The following is a 19,704-nucleotide window of genomic DNA, read 5'->3' as shown; positions in this document are numbered from 1 at the left end:
CGAGTCAGCCCTGACTCATAGCGACCCCTCCTTGGGTTTCCGAGGCAGTATCACTACGGAAGTAGGATTGCCCAACCTTCCTTCCGGGGAGTGGCTGATGGGTTTGAACCGCCAGCCATCTGGTGAGCAGTCAAGTGCCTTAGCCACTATGCTACCAGAGCTCCCTGATGTTATAGTATAGAGGAACATTAATTGATATGAAGAGATAGTGATGATTTTGCTCCTAAGAAGGGGAGATTACAAGTCAATATATACAATGATTTTATTTTTATAAAAAAACCCCCAAAAACTCCATGTAGTGAAAAAGTCTAAAAAATACATATCCTGCCCTCTAAGCTATTAACAATGGTAATATGACAGGTCCAATTTTTTTCATTATAGCTTATTTGCATTTTTAATTTTTCTAAATTAAATAAGCATTGTTTTCATAATTGGAAAAAGTATTTTAAGTAGTAAGAAGTAGTGGGGTAGCCAAAGCTGTGGGAAGCACAGTTGGGATCAAGACCAAAAAAAATCACTGGATTTTGGTGACTAGAATGTTATGATGACCTTCAAGAGAGCAGTTTCAACAGAGGTGTGTACAGAAGTTATACTAGGCTGAAATGATGGGAGGGTGGAAAGTAGAGATGTGGGGATAAAAAAATTAAGTCACTCTTTAAACATATTTGATGGCAAAGGAAGTAATAGCACTTTTTATAACCAGGGACAACCAAGGTTTACTTGGCTTGATGAACGTTAATTATTCACGATAGTCTAATTCAGGCAAGGAATACTGGGGAAAAGAACACAGTTTATCAGCTGAGTCTTGAAATGCGTGACAAAAAGAGCTCCAGCTTAATCTTCCACAAAGCTCAACCTCTTTCAGTATTAGTGATGGTGGGATGCAGTCCAGCCTCTTTTTCAGTAGACTCAGATGACCCACAGTACAGTTCTGCAATGTCACCCACTTCTTGGTAACTGAATAGCTCATCAGGTAGTTATGCATTGCACACAATTAGAAGGCACAGGTTGGGACAAAACAAAAAAGCAATAGTTCTTTTCTGTTTGAAGTTATTATTTCCATAGTTACATAAGCATTAGAGATATACACTCCTAAAAATATTTCTTATCTTAAATGGTATATATTTACAATAATGAGCATCTCTAAAAAGACTACAAGATGATTGTACTTAATGGTGAAAGACTAAATGCTTTCCCCCTAAGATCAAGATCAAGGCAAAAATGTCTGTTCTTATCACCATTATTTATAACATAGTGGAGGTCCTAGCCAATGCAATAAGGCAAGAAAAATAAGTAAGAGCCAGACAGATTAAAAAGGAATAAATAAAACTGTTTCTTCCTATATGCAGACGACATGACTGCCTATACAGAATCCCAAGGAATCTACAAAAAAGCTCTTAGAACTGAAAAGTTACCTTAGCAAGGATGCAAGATAAGTCAATATGCAAAAATCAATTGCAATTCTTTATACTACCGATGAACAACTGGAAAACAGAATTTAAAAATCAGAATCATCTAGAATAGTACCAAACTCCAGGGAATACTTACATATAAATCTAACAACATATGTATAGAATCTGTATGCTAAAACTGAAAAACATTGATAAAGAAATCAAAGAATATTTTAAAAAATGGAGACATACTGTCTTCATGGACTAGAAGACTCAATATTGTTAAGATGTTAATTTTTCCTAATTTAATCTATAGATTCAATGCAATCCCAATGAAAATTCCAGTAGGAATTTTTGTAGATATTGACATGCAAATTCTAATATTTATAGGAAAAGGAAAAAGAATTAGAAAAGCTAACAGAATATTTTAAAAAAGGAAAAACATGTTGGAGGACTTACACTATCTAATTTTAACACTAAATATAAAGCTAACATAATCAAGACAATGTGGTATTGGTGAAAGAGTAGACACATGCATCAATAGAAAGAGAGCCACATAAATATGATCAACTAAATTTTGGCAAAAGTCCAAACACAATTCAAGGAAAAAGTCCAGCCTTTTCAATAAAAGGTGGTAGAACAATTGGATATCCATATGCAAAGTAACAAGTCTTGACCCACACTGTATACCTTATTCAAATGTTACCTCAAAATGGATTGCAGACCTAAATGTAAAATTATAAAGCTTCTAGAAGAAAACATAGGCGAATACTAGCCCTGGCATTTTAGATATGACCGCAAAAGTAGGATCCATAAAAGAAAAATACTTATAAATTAAACTTCATAAAAATAAAAAACTTGTGTTCTGTGAAAGACATTGTTTAGAGAATGAAAAGACAAACTACAGACTGAGAGAAAATATTTGAATATGACCTATTCAGCAAATGACTTCTATCAAGAATATATAAAGAGCTTTCAGAACTTAACACTAAGAAAACAAACAACCCAATCAAAAATGGGCAGAAGATTTTAAGAATACTTCACCAAGGAATATAGAAAGACGATAAATAAGCACATAAAAAGATGCTCAACATCATTAGCCTTAATCGCTAAGGAAATAACTAATTAGGGAAATTAAAATAACAACAGATAGAACTAAATCAAACCAAACTCACTGCCGTCAAGCGGGATCCGACTCATAGCGACCTCTCCTTGGGTTTCCGAGGTGGTATCTCTGGTAGCATAGTGGCTAAGACACTTGCCTGCTAACCAGACGGCTGGTGGTTCAAACCCACCAGCCACTCCTTGGAAGGAAGGTTAGGCAATCCTACTTTCGTAGTGATACTGCCTTGGAAACCCAAGGAAGGGTCGCTATGAGTCAGGTTTGACTCGACGGCACATAACAACTACAACAACAACATCTCTACAGAAGTAGATTGCCCAACCTTTCTTCCGAGGGTGGCTGGTGGGTTTGAACCGCCAGCCTTCTGGTTAGCAGTCAAATGCCTTAGGCACTATGCCATCAGAGCCCCTTACATACTTATTAAAATGGCTAAAATAAAAAAACAAATTGATAACACTAAGAGCTGTAGGGTTGCACAGCCACTAGAATTCTCATACACTGCTTGTGGGACTTCAAAGTGGTACAGCCACTTTGAAAAGTTTGGCAGTTTCTTATAAAGTTAAACATATATTAATTACAAGACCAAGCAATTCTATACCTAGTTATCTACCCAAGAAAAATTAAAGTTTAATACGTATTAATACAAAACCTCTACACAAGTGTTTATAGAAGCTATATTCATAATCACTGAAAAGTGGAAATAATTAATCCAAATGTCTTTCAACTGGTGAATGGATGAACTATGGTATATCCATATAATGGAATACTACTCAGCAATAGAAAGTATGGAAGTATGCAACAGCATGCATGAATCTCTCAAAGGTATTGTGCTGAGAAGGAAGCCAGTCTTAAAAGGCTACACTTTACAAGATTCCATTTATATGATAATCTGGAGAAAACAATATAGTATGGCAAACAGATCAGTGGTTGTCATAAATTAACAGTAAGGGGAATGCTTGACTACAAAGGGGCAGCAAGACAGAATTTTCAGGAATTGAAAAAACCTTTATTGTGGCTGTGATTACATGACTGTGTACTTGTCAAAATGCACAAAACTATAAATCAGAAAGAGTGAAATTCACTTTATGTAAATTAAAAAAAAATTAAAAATTACTGTTTGCTTGGTTTACTCCTCACTGTTACAGTCACCCACTTTAAGACCACTGGTTCATCGAGAATCACAGGGATAAGCAGTGCAATCCCCAAGTTAATGCAGAAAATTCCCCTGGAGCCCTCCTGGGAATTTCTGCTTAAAGACTAGCAGCAAAGAGGAACTCCTCATCTCCCAAACAGTATTGCCAAATGTGTATAATTCTTGCTACTAGCAAGTTATTTCTTTTATAAGCTAAAATTGGAACTGCAGAGAGGGCAGCCTGAAGCCACCCAGGCAAAAGCCAAGCGCTTGCACCTCCTGGACCTGCCCCTCTGTGCAAGAGCCTGTGAAATCCTAGGCTACCCTGAGCCATGAGGACCCATGTGGTCTGGTCTCTGGCCCTAGAAATGCCTGGATCACATTGTGGACTCCTCATGAGAAGAAGAAAAACAAGCTCCTGGGGCCCTCCTCTGAGGTAGTTGGGAAGCAAGAGTTACAGTCACCCTCTCCTTGATCAGAAAGTTCCTTTCATGTGTTACTTATTCTTTTCTGGCTTCTAACTTCATTAAGAAAATCCATAACTCAGTTCAGGCCAGCAAGTTGGGGATAACCTTGAACAGGATTCAAGACGGCCAAGCCATACCTCATCCCCACTGGAATCAGGGCCTGGCCACCTGGACCACCTGCCTGAACAGAAGGGGCATATCCCAGGGTAGAGCACCATAAACACTGCCAGGTACCATCTCACCTGTTTGAAGTTGCCATTTTTCCTCTGTTCCCAGTCCATCATGTCATGAAAGATGGGGATCATGATATTCCGCACTTCTGGCTGTGGGACCAGTGTCACACCCAAAAAAGGACCAATCATTCCCGGAATAAAGTGGATCTTATGTTCACCTGAACAATAAAACCCAACAGAGGTTAGTTCATGCCTGCTTTGCTCCTTCCCAAGAGGGGCCACAGTACATGCTATGATCTCACTGGAAGCTTCTGATAGCAAAACAAGTTCTCTCTTACGGCTTTTTGTGATACTCCATCTATTGGCTAATTTTTAGAGTTCATGGATGAAATGGGCCTAGTCCCGTTAAAGCAAATGTTCAATAGGCACAAAACTGTCTTTTCAAAGAACTTGCTCCCAGGAACAACTACCTGGAAATCTCTCTGGAGTCAAGGAACAAAATTCTCTTAACAGAATGGGATTTCTGAGTAACTCCCAGTCTTTTCTGATAGTCTGTCAGAGCGATTATTTAGCAAGGAAATCCACATATTTCTCCTTAAACACAACACACTATCCCTCGGGTTTCAACCTCTAGTTTAGAGGCATAAGTGATAAGGATGTCCAGCCCCTGCTCTAGCCATGAGAGGTCTGGAATTTATGAGGTTGCTCTCATGCATGCCCAAGAGGGCCCCTTCTGAGTTATCAGGAGCCTCCTGCATAGTCCGACCCTGAAAAAGTCTGTTTCTTTGCCATCCCTCACCTCCTGACTTCATACTGCTTTTCTGATGGTATCACTACACCTACTCAGATTAGCTTAGTTCATCCCTCAACTTTCTTAAAGAGGCCTTTCTGTGAAAACTGGTTGTGATATGACTGGCATGCCATTTGACTAGTCCTCTAATATGTTTCCAGAAGCTAGGGCCAGTCCTGAGGGCCATATCAGTTACCAGTTGCTTTGGAGTCACTTCTGACTCTTGGTGACCCCATGTGTATCAGAGTAGAATTGGGCTCCTTAAGAGTTTTTGATGGCTGATTTTTTGAGGAGTAGAATGCTAGGCCTTCCTTCCAATATGCCTTTGGCTGGACCTGAACCTCCAACCTTTTGGTTAGCAGCCAAGTGCATTAACTGTTTATACCACCTAGGGACTCCCTGATGACCACTGGACAGGATTTTTCTCTTCCTTGCAGCGATGAAACTGAGAGAACCATCTTCAGGAGCTCTATTTTCAATCCTTCAGAGACTCAGAAGGACACAAAATTTGGGCCTGTGTAATGATTGCTAGCTATCTCCACGTACAGCCACTTGTCAGGGACCAGAAAATGGCATTTATAGCAAAAGTAACAAGGCAGGAATGGCTTTATCAGGCAAATCTGGCATCTATTTGATTTCTCTCATTTTGAAACTTATCCAAGAAGGAAATACTAGCTTTGAGACTGATTCTGCATATTCCAATCTTGGTACCTGGTACAGGTGACAGTCCCTTCCATTCCTCAGAATTTCAGAATTAACTTCAGGATTAGAATCCATACCAAAGCTCGGCTGGATGCAAGGAATAAGTGTATCGAAGCTGGGAAGCTTGCTTAGGAAAACGCATCCCCACTCAGGGATGGAGTGTCTTAGTGCCAGCAGGGATGCCTTGCAACTTGCTTGATGATTCTAAGGTTGGTGGCTGGAGGATTGTACGATTTTGCTATTATCACTCCTAAGACTTTAGAGTCATGTGCTCAGCTGACAACCAATCTCATCTAGAACAGTAATAGCAGCTTTGTATCCCCACAGGTCACTCAGAATCCTAGAGGACCACAATATGGCCCATTCAGTCTTGAGGGTAATCCAAGGATTCTGTCAAAACCACTGCTCTGAGAATTTCAGACCCAAAAGCAATTGCATTAGAGAATCTGCAAAGAGAATCTGTGGAAGCCAAAATTAACCTCAAACAGTGGCTGCAATTCCCTTAGCATGTGTTCCTTGATGTAGCAGGTGTCAGGTGCTTGACCTGGATGCCTGAATACCAGTAAGTGTTTCAAACTTTATTAAAAACTAAACCTATCCTTTATTATGTGCTGGGTATCTCCAAGATCTACCCTTTTGAGACTCAATTTCCAGCCCAGGACAGAAATTGCAGAGAGATCTCCCAGGCATGAATTTTCAAACTTGAAAAAACTAGTAGCGCCCTCCTCTTCTTATTTTCATAGAAGAGACTGTGCATATGTATTGCTGGGGCTGTATTTCTCAGCCAAACTTGCCCTGCCAAGCAAGGGCTTTGTGTACATCTCCTACATTGTCCACCTGAGGTGTTATGTTAAAAATATGTAAAAACCCCTTGGGTCTGACTCGACATTCATAAAACCTGAGAAAGTAACGAGGCGGGAATGGCTTTATCAGGCAAATCTGGCATCTATTTGATTTCTCTCATTTTGAAACTTATCCAAGAAGGAAATACTAGCTTTGAGACTGATTCTGCATATTCCAATCTTGGTACCTGGTACAGGTGACAGTCCCTTCCATTCCTCAGAATTTCAGAATTAACTTCAGGATTAGAATCCATACCAAAGCTCAGCTGGATGCAAAGAATAAGTGTATCGAAGCTGGGAAGTCTTGTCACTTTTTATTTGGCTATAGAATATATGGAAGGAAAGAATAGGTGAAAAGACCTACCCAAATTCTGCCACATGCTGAACAGTTCATAAGCCATCATCACACGCATGTCCCCATATCTGAGAAAAGTAACACAGAGGCCAGATGTTAGTGGGAGAAGGTTCAGGAAGATGGGCTGCAAACCTAGTGAGGCTAGTACTTAAAATTGTTTTGTTTCTAATGCTTCCCAAGATGTTAAGTCATTTGGCTCTCAAATGAATTCTCACATTTGCCCCCTTGGGAAGCTATCCTGGTGAGAAATTTTTAGACTTCTAGATACAGCCTTTCATGGAAACATAACCCCATCTGGTCATGAGGTAGGGAGGTGATTGGAGACATGTGTCTTACTTATCTAGAATCTTCTTCCTCTTGGCTGAAGTGACAATTTCTAGCTGGAGGCTTGGCTGATTTATGAACAGAACTGCCAGGCTAAAATAAGAATTCCAGACCTAGAAAGAGAAAGAGGAAACATGTGACAGCCTAAGTCCTTAACCTTGCAGGGAAAGTTCCTAAATATATACATGTAGTATAGGTCTTATTTTATAATCTTAAAAGCTGGACTTTTTTTTTTTTTTAATTTTTTAAAAAAATATTTGTTCCAACAGGATTTTTTCTTTTGGGATTCCTCTGAAGTCAGTAGTGTTGACTCTGAGATAAAAAACATACTTGGCTCTCTGGCTCTCAGCACCTCCAACAGAGGAGCTCCCAAGTCATAGTCTAATCACTATGAAGTTGGAACCTATTTGATACTATGAATATATTAATAGAAAAAGACCAGTGATTTGGGTTTTCTAGGGTTATAACAAAGCTAGTGTCTGATTTATGGGATTCCTACCTTAAAGTCGAAGTCTGTCTCTGTGAAATTCTTGTGCAGTGCTGAGGACAGGTACTGGACAGTAGTGACTATAATGCTGCAGTAAGGAAACAAGGCATTGGCAGAGTTAAAAGACACATAATGGCATCTGACAGCTTATCATCAGTTGTCTATGGCTTGTGTGCAAACTTCTCAATTACAGTTTGCTTCCATGTAAGTTGTGACTATAAAGGAAAGATATTGATGGCATGAACCCTACAGAAAACCAGTCTCAGAGGAATGTCCCATAATTGGTGGGATATCATAGGGTGTCAGGGGGTTCAAGACTTAACTTGGCCACCTATTATCTGGGCTCAGTACTTCTTTTCTCTGTACCTCAGTTCCCCTGCCTATACAGGGAAAGTATTTTTTTTTAAATTTTACTATGGTGAAATATATATAACAAAACATTCAATTTCAACCATTTTTAGCGGTACAATTCAGTGACGTTAATTATGATCACTACGTTGAGCAATTATCACCATTACCTGTTTCTAATTTTTTTCATTACCCTCAACATAAACTCATTAAGGGGGTGGGGTTTGTTAGTTCTCTAAGGTGTCTTCCAGTTCCAAGAGTGATTCGTGATTCTAGTACTTTTGGAACTTTAGTGTAATTAACACATATTATGACTACCAGGTGGGACTCAGAGCGTAACAGGGATTTATAGTTATTAAATCTCTGATTTTATGGTACGCCATTACTTTCATCCATGAGTCATCTGATTTCAGCCTTTGATCTAGAATACCACCCTGGAACATATGTTGTTGTTGTTGTTATGTGCCATAGAGTCGGACCCGACTCATTGTGACCCCTCCTTGGGTTTCCGAGGCAGTGTCACCACAGAAGTAGATTGCCCCATCTTCCTTCCGAGGAGTGGCTGGTGGGTTTGAACCACCAGCCTTGTGGTTAGCAGTCAAGTGCCTTAGCCACCATGCCACCAAAAGAAAATGAAAAGGAGCTCTGGTGGTGTAGTGCCCAAGGCATTTGACTGCTAACCAGAAGGCTGGTGGTTCAAACCCCCAGCTACTCCTCAGAAGGAAGGTTGGGCTATCTACTTCCATAGAGATACTGCCTTGGAAACCCAAGGAGGGGTTGCTATGAGTCAAACTGACTCAACGGCAATGACATATAAGGGACATAAAAATACTGAACTGCTAGAACCCAGGGAATGGGCTAGGGTGGAGAGGAAGTGAAGTGGAGCAGGCAGGTAAGAGCTTGATTATAGATGAACTTGGCTGCCCGGCAAAGGGGTTATGTGAAACAGTGGCCACCAGGGCTTTGGTGCTGAAGGAGGACAGGAAAAATAGTGCATTAGAGTGACTAGTTCAGCAGCAGAGGTGTAACAAATTTAAAGGATGAAAATTTTGAAAAAGGCTGTTCCTGCAGCATAGGCTGAAGTGTTCTACATAGAGTGAAGAGAGAGAAGTAAGAGGGATTCAAATGGAGAATACATTATTTGATGAAATATCCATGCAACTTTGTTTATAACCATTCTTCTGTATAAAATGTTTGCCGTTTTAAAAAAAAATAGAGCACGCTATAAAATGTACAAAGTGGAAAGACTATCCTGGTACTGTGTTTATGGTAAATAACTTGACAACTTCTGTACGATGCCAACTTAAAAGACAGATCAGTGGGTGGAGGTAGGTGACTAGAAAGTAGAGGTCAAGTGGCCATCTCTTGAGCAGAGGGAGACCAGATAAGGCAGCCCTCTACCATCTGCATCACTTGTTTAGTTTGCTAAGAGGTAGCACAGGCTGGGAATATGAGTGGGGCAGGCTGGGGTTAGTCCTTCCAGTGAATCCTGTGGCCAGAGCTCCACAGCTAGGTCTTTGGTAGGTAATTAGCACTAATGGTGGGTGGTAAGCACTGTCCAGTGACAACACAAATCAAGTTGAGAGGGCTTGGGACATTGACTAAAGTTATAGAGAACAGAGGTCAATTGGGCACTGAGCAGGCCTTCCTCAAGGAAGTCTCCTTTGGGTATTATTATATTTTACATCCTTAATGTTTCCATTTCTATTCTTACTATGAACACCACAATCTGCCAAGCACTTAGGCTCCATTTCTGAATAATCTTTAACTCTTTCCTCTCCTTGTACCTATGGCCAAGGGCCAAGTTTTGCTACTTGTGCCTCTAAACATTTTTCACATCCATCTTCTCTTCTCTGAACTCATGGTCTTAGCCCTCATCTCTGATTTTTTTTCTTTCTTCTCTCTCTCTGTCACACTCATACACATACTCTCCCTGGTCTTAGAATACTCTGTGGATGTAGGGAAGTGTTCTTCCATACTCACTTGCTTGTGAGCAGTCTCATCACCATCCAGTCCCGAGGGAAGACACTCATCTTCATCAAGTTCCGGAACACACAGAAAATCTTCAGCAGGAACTCCTAATACAAGAGGATAAGGTGACATGAGATATCACCACCACTGCCACTGCAACATGCACTTCCTTTCTGGTCTCTAGACAGTGAAATGGCTGGGACCTGCGGATTATATTCTGGCTCCTTATTTGAGTTGCTTTTCTCTTAGAGGGCTACATGAGAGCAGTATCTGGACACTCTCACAGGCCAACAGAAACAACCTCAAATAGGGTAGAACAGAGGCAGCTCTGTACCCACCTGGACCAGTGCCCAGAGCCCAGGGAATGCCAGATAACCAGTGTCCAACTAAGTCTACAAGTCTCATTCTCTGAGATATGTTCCCTGAGTGCTGGATCACAGTCATTGTTTCTTAGATATTAAGAATATATTATAGCAGGAGAAACATTTTGATAATGGTGGAATAAGGAACTCTGCAAACCCACTTCTCCATAAAAGCAATGAGAACACTGGGAAAGCTGTCAAAGCTCTGGAAGTTAACCAAAGGCTTAATTACACAAATCTGAGGAGCTTTTATTCTAGAAAAATAGTTGGATCTCAGTAAGAATAGCAAGCTTTTCTTGCAATTTAACAGTCCTTATTCCCATCTCTTCTTGCCCTAGCTCCACAACAGCCTTGAAAACCAGCAGCTGCAAAAATATGGTAGCTGTAAAAACCATCAGCCAAGCATCCACTAGAGAAGACAGAATGATTTTGGAGCTCCCAAAAAAGTTCCATAGCTAGAGAACTGCACTATTTAATCTGTTTGGAAGTTTGCTAGAAAAGCCCCATTCACAGGGCTTGTCTTTACTGAGGAAAGCCCTATTCCTAGGACATTTTTTTTTTTTTTTCAATCAGCTAAAATTGTTTAACATTCCAGCTTCACAAAGCAATCATATCAGTTGGGGCAAACAAGTGGCTGGCCAAAAAACTTACAAAGAAATTAGATGTTCATGGGGGGTTTTGATAAGCTTTGACATATTTCTGAGTTCTAGAAGGTTACACATGTGTACAGGGTTGTACACTTTCCCAGGAATGATCTGAGAATCCCTAATATCTCACCTCTGCTTGACTTTGAGATTCTGTACAAGAAGGAGGTGAAGGCTAAGGCAGAGTTACAAAATGCCAGAATATTTGAGTCCTAACACAGACACAGAGCCCCTTTACAAAGTGTAAAAGGGAGACTTACTGATTATTCAGACATCTAAGAAACTCTCTGTCCAGTCATTAGCTGAGCATTAAGCTAACAGTGGCTGCACATGACAAAGAACATTAATTAATGTCATGGAAGATACTAAATAAAAAGTAAAAACAACAAAGGGCAACAACAAACACTGGGGAAGTGGAGGTGGGGGTTGATTTTCCAGAGTTGCCACACTATATTATTTATAATACCCAGTTTTCAACAAAATATTACTAAAACATAAAAAGAAACAGGGAAGAATGGCAAAAACATGGTGGAAAAACTCAATCAATACTTTCCCTGAAAAACTCCAAATGCTGGACATAGTAGGAAAAGATGCTAAATCAACTATTATAAATATGCTCAAAGAGCTAAAGGAAACCATACCTAAATAATAAAACATATGAAAAACAATGTCTCACTAAATGGAGAGTATATCATTAAAGACACAGAAATTATTAAAAAGGATCAAATAGAAATTCTGGATATGAAAAGTACAAAAGGTGAAATGACAAATTTACTGAGGGGTTCAATAGCAGATTTGAAATAGAAGAAAGAATCAGTGAATTTGAAGATCGGTCTAGTGAGATTCTCCAGTCAGAGGAACAGAAACAAAATGCATGAAGAAAAATGAACAGAGCCTCAGAGACCTGTGGGACACCATCAAGTGCCCACTGCAATACATTGTTTAATTTCTTGACTGCTACTACATTTTGTGATGAAAGTAGCAGTCAAGAAATTAGACAATGTATTGCATTGGGCAAATCTGCTGCAAAAGACCTCTTTCAAATGTTAAAAAGTAAAGATGTCATTTTGATGGCTAAAGTGCATCTGACCCAAGCCATGGCATTTTTAATTGCATGCGAAAGTTGGACAATGAAAAAGAAACACCAAAGAAGAAATGACACATTTGAATTATGGTGTTGGCAAAGAATATTGCACCATGGACTGTCAGAAGAAGAAACAAATCTGTCTTGGAGGAAGTACAGCCAGAATGCTCCTTAGAAGCAAGGATGGTGAGATTCTGTCTCACTTACTTTGGATATGTTATCAGAAGGGACCAATCCCTGGAGAAGGACATCATGTTTGGTAACATAAAAAGTCAGTGAAAAAGAGGAAGACCCTCAATGAGATGGATTTGACACAGTGGCACCAACAATGGGCTCAATCAGAGCAAAGATTATGAGGACAGTGCAGGAATAGGCAACATTTTGTTCTGTTATACATAGAGTCACTATGAATCAAAGCCACTTAGATGGTACCTAACAAAACAACAACAATGAATAAATATTTTGAGCATCTTTTCATGTGTTTATTGGTCATTTATTATCTTCTTTAGTGAATGTCTACTTGAATCCCTTGCTTACTTTAAAAATCAGGTTATTTGTCTTTTTTTCAAAAATTTTTTATTGTGATTTGGGTCAAAGTTTAGAGCAAATTAATTTTCCATACAACTGATCATACACATTTTGTCTCATGACACTGACTGCAATTTTCCACAATGTAACAGCTCTCTTTACACTTCCTCCCCATAGTTACCTCCTTCCTGTATCCTTCTCTCTTATGTGCTCCTGCCCCCCGAGCTCTCTCCCTGTGAATAACTGACTTTCTGTTCTCCCATGATTGATCTCTCCAAGGAGTGTATCTACCTAGCAGTAGATGTAAATGTTCAGCCCATATGCCTGTCTATTATTTGGCTGGAAGCCACAGGAGTGACTTCAATTCCAGACCTGAAGGGCAGCTAGGGGCATAGTCTCAGGGGTTCCACCAGGCTCTATTAGACCAGCAAACCTGCTCTTTTTTTTTTTTTTTTTTAAATGATTTTGAGTTTTGTTCTACATTGTTTTCTCACTCTACCCAGGATCTCCTACACAGATTCCCCTCTGAGTGGCTAACAGTGGCAGCTAGGCACCATCTAGTTGTGGTCTCATGGTCATATAGGCTGAGGATTGCATGGTGTACCAGTTCCTTGGACTAATTGTTTCCACGTGTGTTTGGTTTTCTTCATTCTTCTTTGCTGTGGATGAGGAGAGACCCATTGTTGCTACTTGCAAGCTTTTAAGATCCCAGCTGCTACTCACCAAAGTAGGATGTGGAACAATGTTTTTGTATAGTATGTTATGCCAATGAGCTTGATGTCCCCTGTGACCATGGTCCCAAGCCCACAGGTCCAACTACTCACTCCCTCTGGGTAGCTGGCTATGGTCAAGAAGTCACCACAACCTTGTCCCTTGTCAGCTCTATTATATACCTGGACATTCTTAGAGCACATAAAAATATGCTTGTAGAAACATTGTCTGTGAACCCTTTACATGGTCTTGGGAACACTCCCCCCTGCACAGACAAACCTGATTGTTCAGCCTGTCCCCCCTTCTATCCATCCATAGATCAATGTTTGCTGTCACTGACAATCCAGTACTGTATGTGCAAAAGGGTTCATCTTTGTTGTTTGCACCTCCCATGTATGTATGTCCTACGTATGTATGTCCTATGTCTTTTTCCTCAATGCCATTGTGTTGATCACTCACATTTGGTACATTGCCCTTCCCTTCACCCAGTCAATACTGGTTTTTACCTATCTAACAGTGTTCCCACCCCTTTCCTGCCACCCCTGGTAGCCAATAAAGAAAGTTTCCTTCCATATATAAACCTTTCCTTGACTTTTTACAATAATGAACTAATACAGTATTTGTCCTTCTGTGACTGACTTATTTCACTCAGTATAATGTCATCCAAGGAGCTCTGGTAGCATAGTGGCTAAAGCACTTGATTGCTAACCAGAAGGCTGGCGGTTCAAACCCACCAGCCACTCCTCGGAAGGAAGGTTGGGCAATCCTACTTCCGTAGTGATACTGCCTCGGAAACCCAAGGAGGGGTCGCTATGAGTCGGGGCCGACTCGATGGCACATAACAACAACAACAACAACAATGTCATCCAAGTTCATCTATGTTATGTGGTGCTTTGTAGATTCTACATTATTGTTTAGTGTTCCATAGTATTCCATTGTATGTATGTACCGTAGTTTGCTTATTCATTCTTCTGTTGATGGGCACCTAGGTTGTTGTCATCTTTTTGCTATTGTAAATAGTGCTGTGATGAACATGGGTGTGCATCTATCTGTTCTTGTCCTGGCTCTCACTTCTTTAGAATACATACCTACTAATGGATTGCTAGATAAAATGGTATTTTAATTCCAACTTTTTAAGGAATTGCCATACTGCTTCCCACAGTGGCTGTGTCATTTTACATTCCCACCAGCAGCGTATGAGAGTCCCAATCTTGCCACATTCTCACCAGCATTTGTTATTTTCTGTCTTGTTGAACTTTGCTATTAGTGCTGGTGGAGGATGGTGTTTCATTGTTGTTTTGATAAAAATCAGGCTATCTGTTTTTTATTATAGCTATTCTAGATGCAAGTTTTTTATTGGATATTTGAATTGCAAATATTTTCTCTCATTCTCTGAGTTGTCTTTAACTTTTGTGATGATGTCCTTTGAAACACAGACGTTTTTTATTTTGATGAAGTCTAATTTATTTACTTTTTCTTTTGTTACTTATGCTTTTGGTGTCTTACCTAAGAAACCACTGTCTAATCCAAGGACACAAAGATAACTCTTATGTTTTCTTCTAAGACGTTTATAGTTTTAGCTCTAGCATTTAGGTCTTTGGTCCATTTTGAGTTAATGTTTATATATGGTGTGAGGTACAGATACAATTTCATTCTTTTGCATGTGGATGTCAAGTTGTCCCAGCACCATCTGTTGAAAAGATTCTTTACTCACTAAATCATCTGTACACCATCGTCAAAAATCAATTGACCATAATAAATACAAGGGTTTATTTCCGGATGATATGGCTTTTTTCTTAGGAAGTTACTGTTGTTGTTGTTGTTATGTGCCGTCGAGTCGGCCCCGACTCATAGCGACCCCTCCTTGGGTTTCCGAGGCAGTATCACTACAGAAGTAGATTGCCCAATCTTCCTTCCGAGGAGTGGCTGGTGGGTTTGAACCGCCAGCCACTGGTGAGCAGTCAAGTGCTTTAGCCACTATGCTACCAGAGCTCCCAGGAAGTTACTAGAAATTTTTTTTTTCTACTAAAATGAGGGAGTAAAACAACAAAGAAGAATACATGAAATCTAGAAATCAAGAGATCTAATTGTGGAAGGGAATATTCCTAGAATTCACAGGAAGAGGGGAAAAAAAACTGTCCTGGCAACTGGCCTGAGGGCAACAGTTTAGACTGGAACAGGAACACTGCAGGCTCCAGGAGGGAAGTCTTTAGGGGGAAATAAAGTGACCTAACAGTATCTAATAGTTTGACCATGTGGCAAGTAGGAAGCAGAGGTATGTTACAGACATGACAGAGAAAGTAGGAAATCCTAGTCTGATCTGAAGAAAGGAAAAAATAAAAACCAGCCAAGGAACAGAAAACAAGAACATTAAAAAAAAAAAAAAAAAATTAATTTCAGGAAAAACCAAAAATTTTATAAGAAAGAAAATATAATCAAAATATACCTCTTAGCTCATCACAATACTTACCTAACTGTAATAAAGAAAATGTTGATTTATAATTTAAATAAAAATGTATGAAAACTCTATTGGAAATGGTATAAGAACAGATATATAGATCAATGGAATAAAATTGAGATCCCAGAAATAAACTTGTGTTATCTATGGTCAATTGATTTTCAACAAGGATGCTAAGTCAATTCAAAAGGGCAAGAATATCTCTAATGAATTGTGCTGGCACAAGTGAACAGCCATATGAAAAAGAATGGAGCTGTACAATACCTCACAATGAACTAAAAATTGACCTAGGGACTAAATTTAAGAACTAAAACCGTAGCCCTCTTAGAAGAAAACACAAGGATAATGCTTTAGGATCTAGTTTTTGACAACAGATTTTTATGATACCAAAAGCAGGAATAATGAAAGACAAAATAGATAAAATGTACTTCATCAAAATTAAGAACTTCTGCGCATCAAGAATTTTATGAACAAAGTTAAGAAGCAACCTACCGAATGGGAGAAATACTTGGATATCATATATCTCACTCACTGCCATTGAGTTGGTTCTGATCACAGTGACTCCCATTGAGTTTCAAAGCTTAAGTCTTTATGAAAGCAGACTGTCCCATCTTTCTTCTGCGGAGTGGCTGGTGGGTTCGAACCAACTAACTTTTGGTTAGCAGCCAAATGCCTTAATTACTACACCACCATAAGTCCTTATCTTATATCTGGTAAGGGTTTAATATTCAGTTCAATATTCAGAATATATAAAGAACAGTTACAGTTCAATAACAAAAAGGCAAACAACCCAGTTAAAAAATGAGTACAGGACTTAAATAGACATCTAACTAAAGAAGATATACAGATGGCCAGTAAACACATGAAATGATGCTCAACCTCATTAGTCACTGTTGTGTGCTGTAGAGTGGATTCTGATTCATGTGACCCCTTGTGACAGAGTAGACCTGCTCCACAGTTTTGTAGCCTGTAATCTTTTTGGTATAGATGGCTAGGTCTTTCTCCTGTAGAGCTGCTGGGTAGGTTTGAACTGTCAACCTTCTGGTTAGCAGCTGACTGCTTAACCATTGCATTACCAGCACTTCTTCATAAGTCATTAGGGGAATGGAAATCAAAACCACAGTGAGATACTTCACAGCTACCAGGATGGCAATCATTAAAAAAAAAAGGAAAATGTTGGTGACCACGGGTAGAAATTAGAACCCTATTCTGTTGCTGTGGGAATGTAAAATGGTGCAGCTGTTGTGGAAAACAGTTTGGTGGTTCCCTCAAAAAAAGTTAAAGAATGAATTACCTTATGACTCAGCAATTCCACTCTTATGTATATGCTTCAAAGCATTGAAAGCAATGACTCAAATAGATACCTTTACACCAATATTCATAGCAGCATTGTTCATAATAACCATTTGGGAAACAACCCAAATGTCCACCAACTGATGAATGAATAAATAAAATATGGTATACATACAATGGAATATTATTCAGCCATAAAAAAGAATGTAGTTCTGATAAATGCTATAATACAGATAAACTTTAAAGACATTATACTAAGTGAAATAAGGCATATACAAAAGGATAAATATATTATGATTCCATCTTACGAGGTACCTAGAATAAGCAAATTTGTAGAGACAGAAAGTAGAATAGAAGTTCCCAGGGGTTGGGGAAAGTGGGGAATTAATTAATTAATCCAGATTAATGTGTATATAGTTTGGGATGATGAAAGATCTAGAAATATATAGTCTTGATGGTTATACAACAAGCATTGTGAATGTATTTAATGCCACTGAATTGTTTTTACACTCAAAAATGGTTAAAATGGTAAATTTTGTTATGTATATTTTATCTCAGTAAAGGTGTATCCTGAAAAATGTTACACTGAAAGAATAGGAGGAAGGACATACAGCTGTACTTCAGTATCCACAGGACCCACCTACTCTGAAACAACAAACCAACAAACAAATCCACTGTTATTGAGTTGATTCTGACTCAGAGCAACTATATAGGACAGAGTAGAACTGCCCCATATGGTTTCCAAGGCTGTAAATCTGTAAGGAAGTAGGCTGCCACATCTTTCTCCTGTAGAGCAGCTGGTAGGTTCAAATTGCTGGCCTTCTTGTTTGCAGCCCAATGCTTTAACCACAGTACCATCAAAAAATTTGTGGATGCTCAATTACCTTATATCAAATTTGCATATAACCTACACACATCATCCTGTGTACTTTAAATCATCTCTAGATTACTTGTAATACCTAATACAATGTAAATGCTATGCAAATAGCAGTTTACGCTCCCTTTTTTCCCTCTTAGCCTTTGAGGGATTGCTTTGACTACTTAATTGCTTTTTTTTTTTTTCCCTGAGTATTTTCAATCTGTGATTGGTTGGATGCAGAACCCATGGATTGTATGTGTGATTTAAGAGAACCACCTTGCTTTTCCTTGGGAAGAAGAATATAGGTAATTAGTAATGATTTAAATGTGGAAAAAAGCAATAGAAGCTTCTTGAAGAACATTAAGAGTTGAAGTGGCTGCCTCTGGGGAGTAGGGAGTGGGCTTGAGTAGGCTGAGCCAGGGAACCACTGTTTCATGTTATAAGCTTTGTAATAAGATTTGGCTTACAAAATTATGTACACATATTGCTGTGATAAAAATAAACACTTAATTAAAAAGTAAGAGAATGATGCCAGCCTGAGCTTCTGATTGAGAATTGTTTGGGTAATACGTGCACAGGATGAAAATGATCTAGAGCAGTCAAACTGGGACTTTCAGACTCTGTACCACAGCTCACACACTGCTTGACCTGAATGTGGATTCCGGGCTCTGGCTGTCTTTTGGCTCATTCCAGGGGCTGTCAAGATTCATTCCTCCAAGTTGACAGACTGGCCTCACTTTAACAAGTTAATGATACCAATCGGCAGAGACTCCTATCTATGAAAAGGCAGGCAGGATCAGAAACTAGAAAGGGACAGCTGGTATTTTTTGATTGACACAATATGATTCATAAAGATCACACAAATGAAAATGAGTGGAATGTATCACTATGAAATGCAAATTGTTCAGCTCTGGAGCTCTGGATGGAGGCAGAGCACAGACCTGCTCTAAATAACCCTTCTGCCAAGGGATAAAAAGAGTAGCACATTCTAATGCAAAGACACAAGCCCCAGGAGCCAGTCAGGCAGCTGACACCACGTGCAGCTTGGGCAGCAAGCTCCTACTGTCTGAATCACAGGCTCATTTCTCTGCACTATCTGTCCCTCGGTGCTCTGGATCTATAGACTGGGGCCAATGGGCAGTGCTCACCTTGGCTCTCTATAGGTATCTTCCAAAAATACATCGTAATGAAGAAAAAAACAAACTCACTGCCATCGAGTCAATCCCGACTCATAGCGACCCCTCCTTGGGTTTCTGAGGTGGTACCTCTACAGAAGTAGATTGGCCAACCTTCCTTCTGGGGAGTGGCTGGTGGGTTTGAACCACTAGCCTTCTGGTTAGCAGTCAAATGCCTTAGGCACTGTGCCACCAGAGCTCCCACAATGAAGAAAAGTGGTCGGCAATGTTAGTTATTAAGCAGCAAACATGATTTGCAAGGGGCAAAATATAGAGGGACTGTCAAGTTCGTGGACCGAACATTGTTTCGTTCTATTATACAAAGGATCACTATGCGTTGGAACTGACTTGATGGCACCTAACAACAACAACCGTTCAACTTTAGGAATAGTCCGTTTAGGCTAAAAGGCTTGCAAAATAGGACTGGGAAAGAGCTGCAACATCTGAGTAAACCCAGCCTTACTCATGGAAAAGAGAAAGCTTTC

The 19,704-nt window shown here is 39.6% G+C and overlaps 1 protein-coding gene across 1 annotated transcript in view; it reads right to left on the bottom strand.

The window, feature by feature from the left end:
* The window catches only part of DOCK3 (dedicator of cytokinesis 3), a 738,119-nt gene that overhangs the window by 61,009 nt on the left and 657,406 nt on the right, over positions 1 to 19,704 (bottom strand). The window contains exons 28-32 of the mRNA XM_007952017.2: positions 10,118 to 10,212; positions 7,799 to 7,874; positions 7,312 to 7,412; positions 6,985 to 7,043; positions 4,356 to 4,504 (exon numbers count right to left, since the gene is read on the bottom strand). Of these exons, the coding sequence (XP_007950208.2) occupies positions 4,356 to 4,504; positions 6,985 to 7,043; positions 7,312 to 7,412; positions 7,799 to 7,874; positions 10,118 to 10,212 (480 nt within the window). The remainder of the gene's footprint in view (positions 1 to 4,355; positions 4,505 to 6,984; positions 7,044 to 7,311; positions 7,413 to 7,798; positions 7,875 to 10,117; positions 10,213 to 19,704) is intronic.

The sequence above is a fragment of the Orycteropus afer genome, unplaced genomic scaffold (genome assembly GCF_000298275.1).
Source record: "Orycteropus afer afer isolate SDZICR_OR568_19922 unplaced genomic scaffold, OryAfe1.0 scaffold00323, whole genome shotgun sequence".
NCBI classification, from domain to species: Eukaryota; Metazoa; Chordata; class Mammalia; order Tubulidentata; family Orycteropodidae; genus Orycteropus; species Orycteropus afer.
The sequence above is the reverse complement of the archived record's forward strand: the minus strand, read 5'-3'. Positions and strand labels throughout refer to the sequence as shown.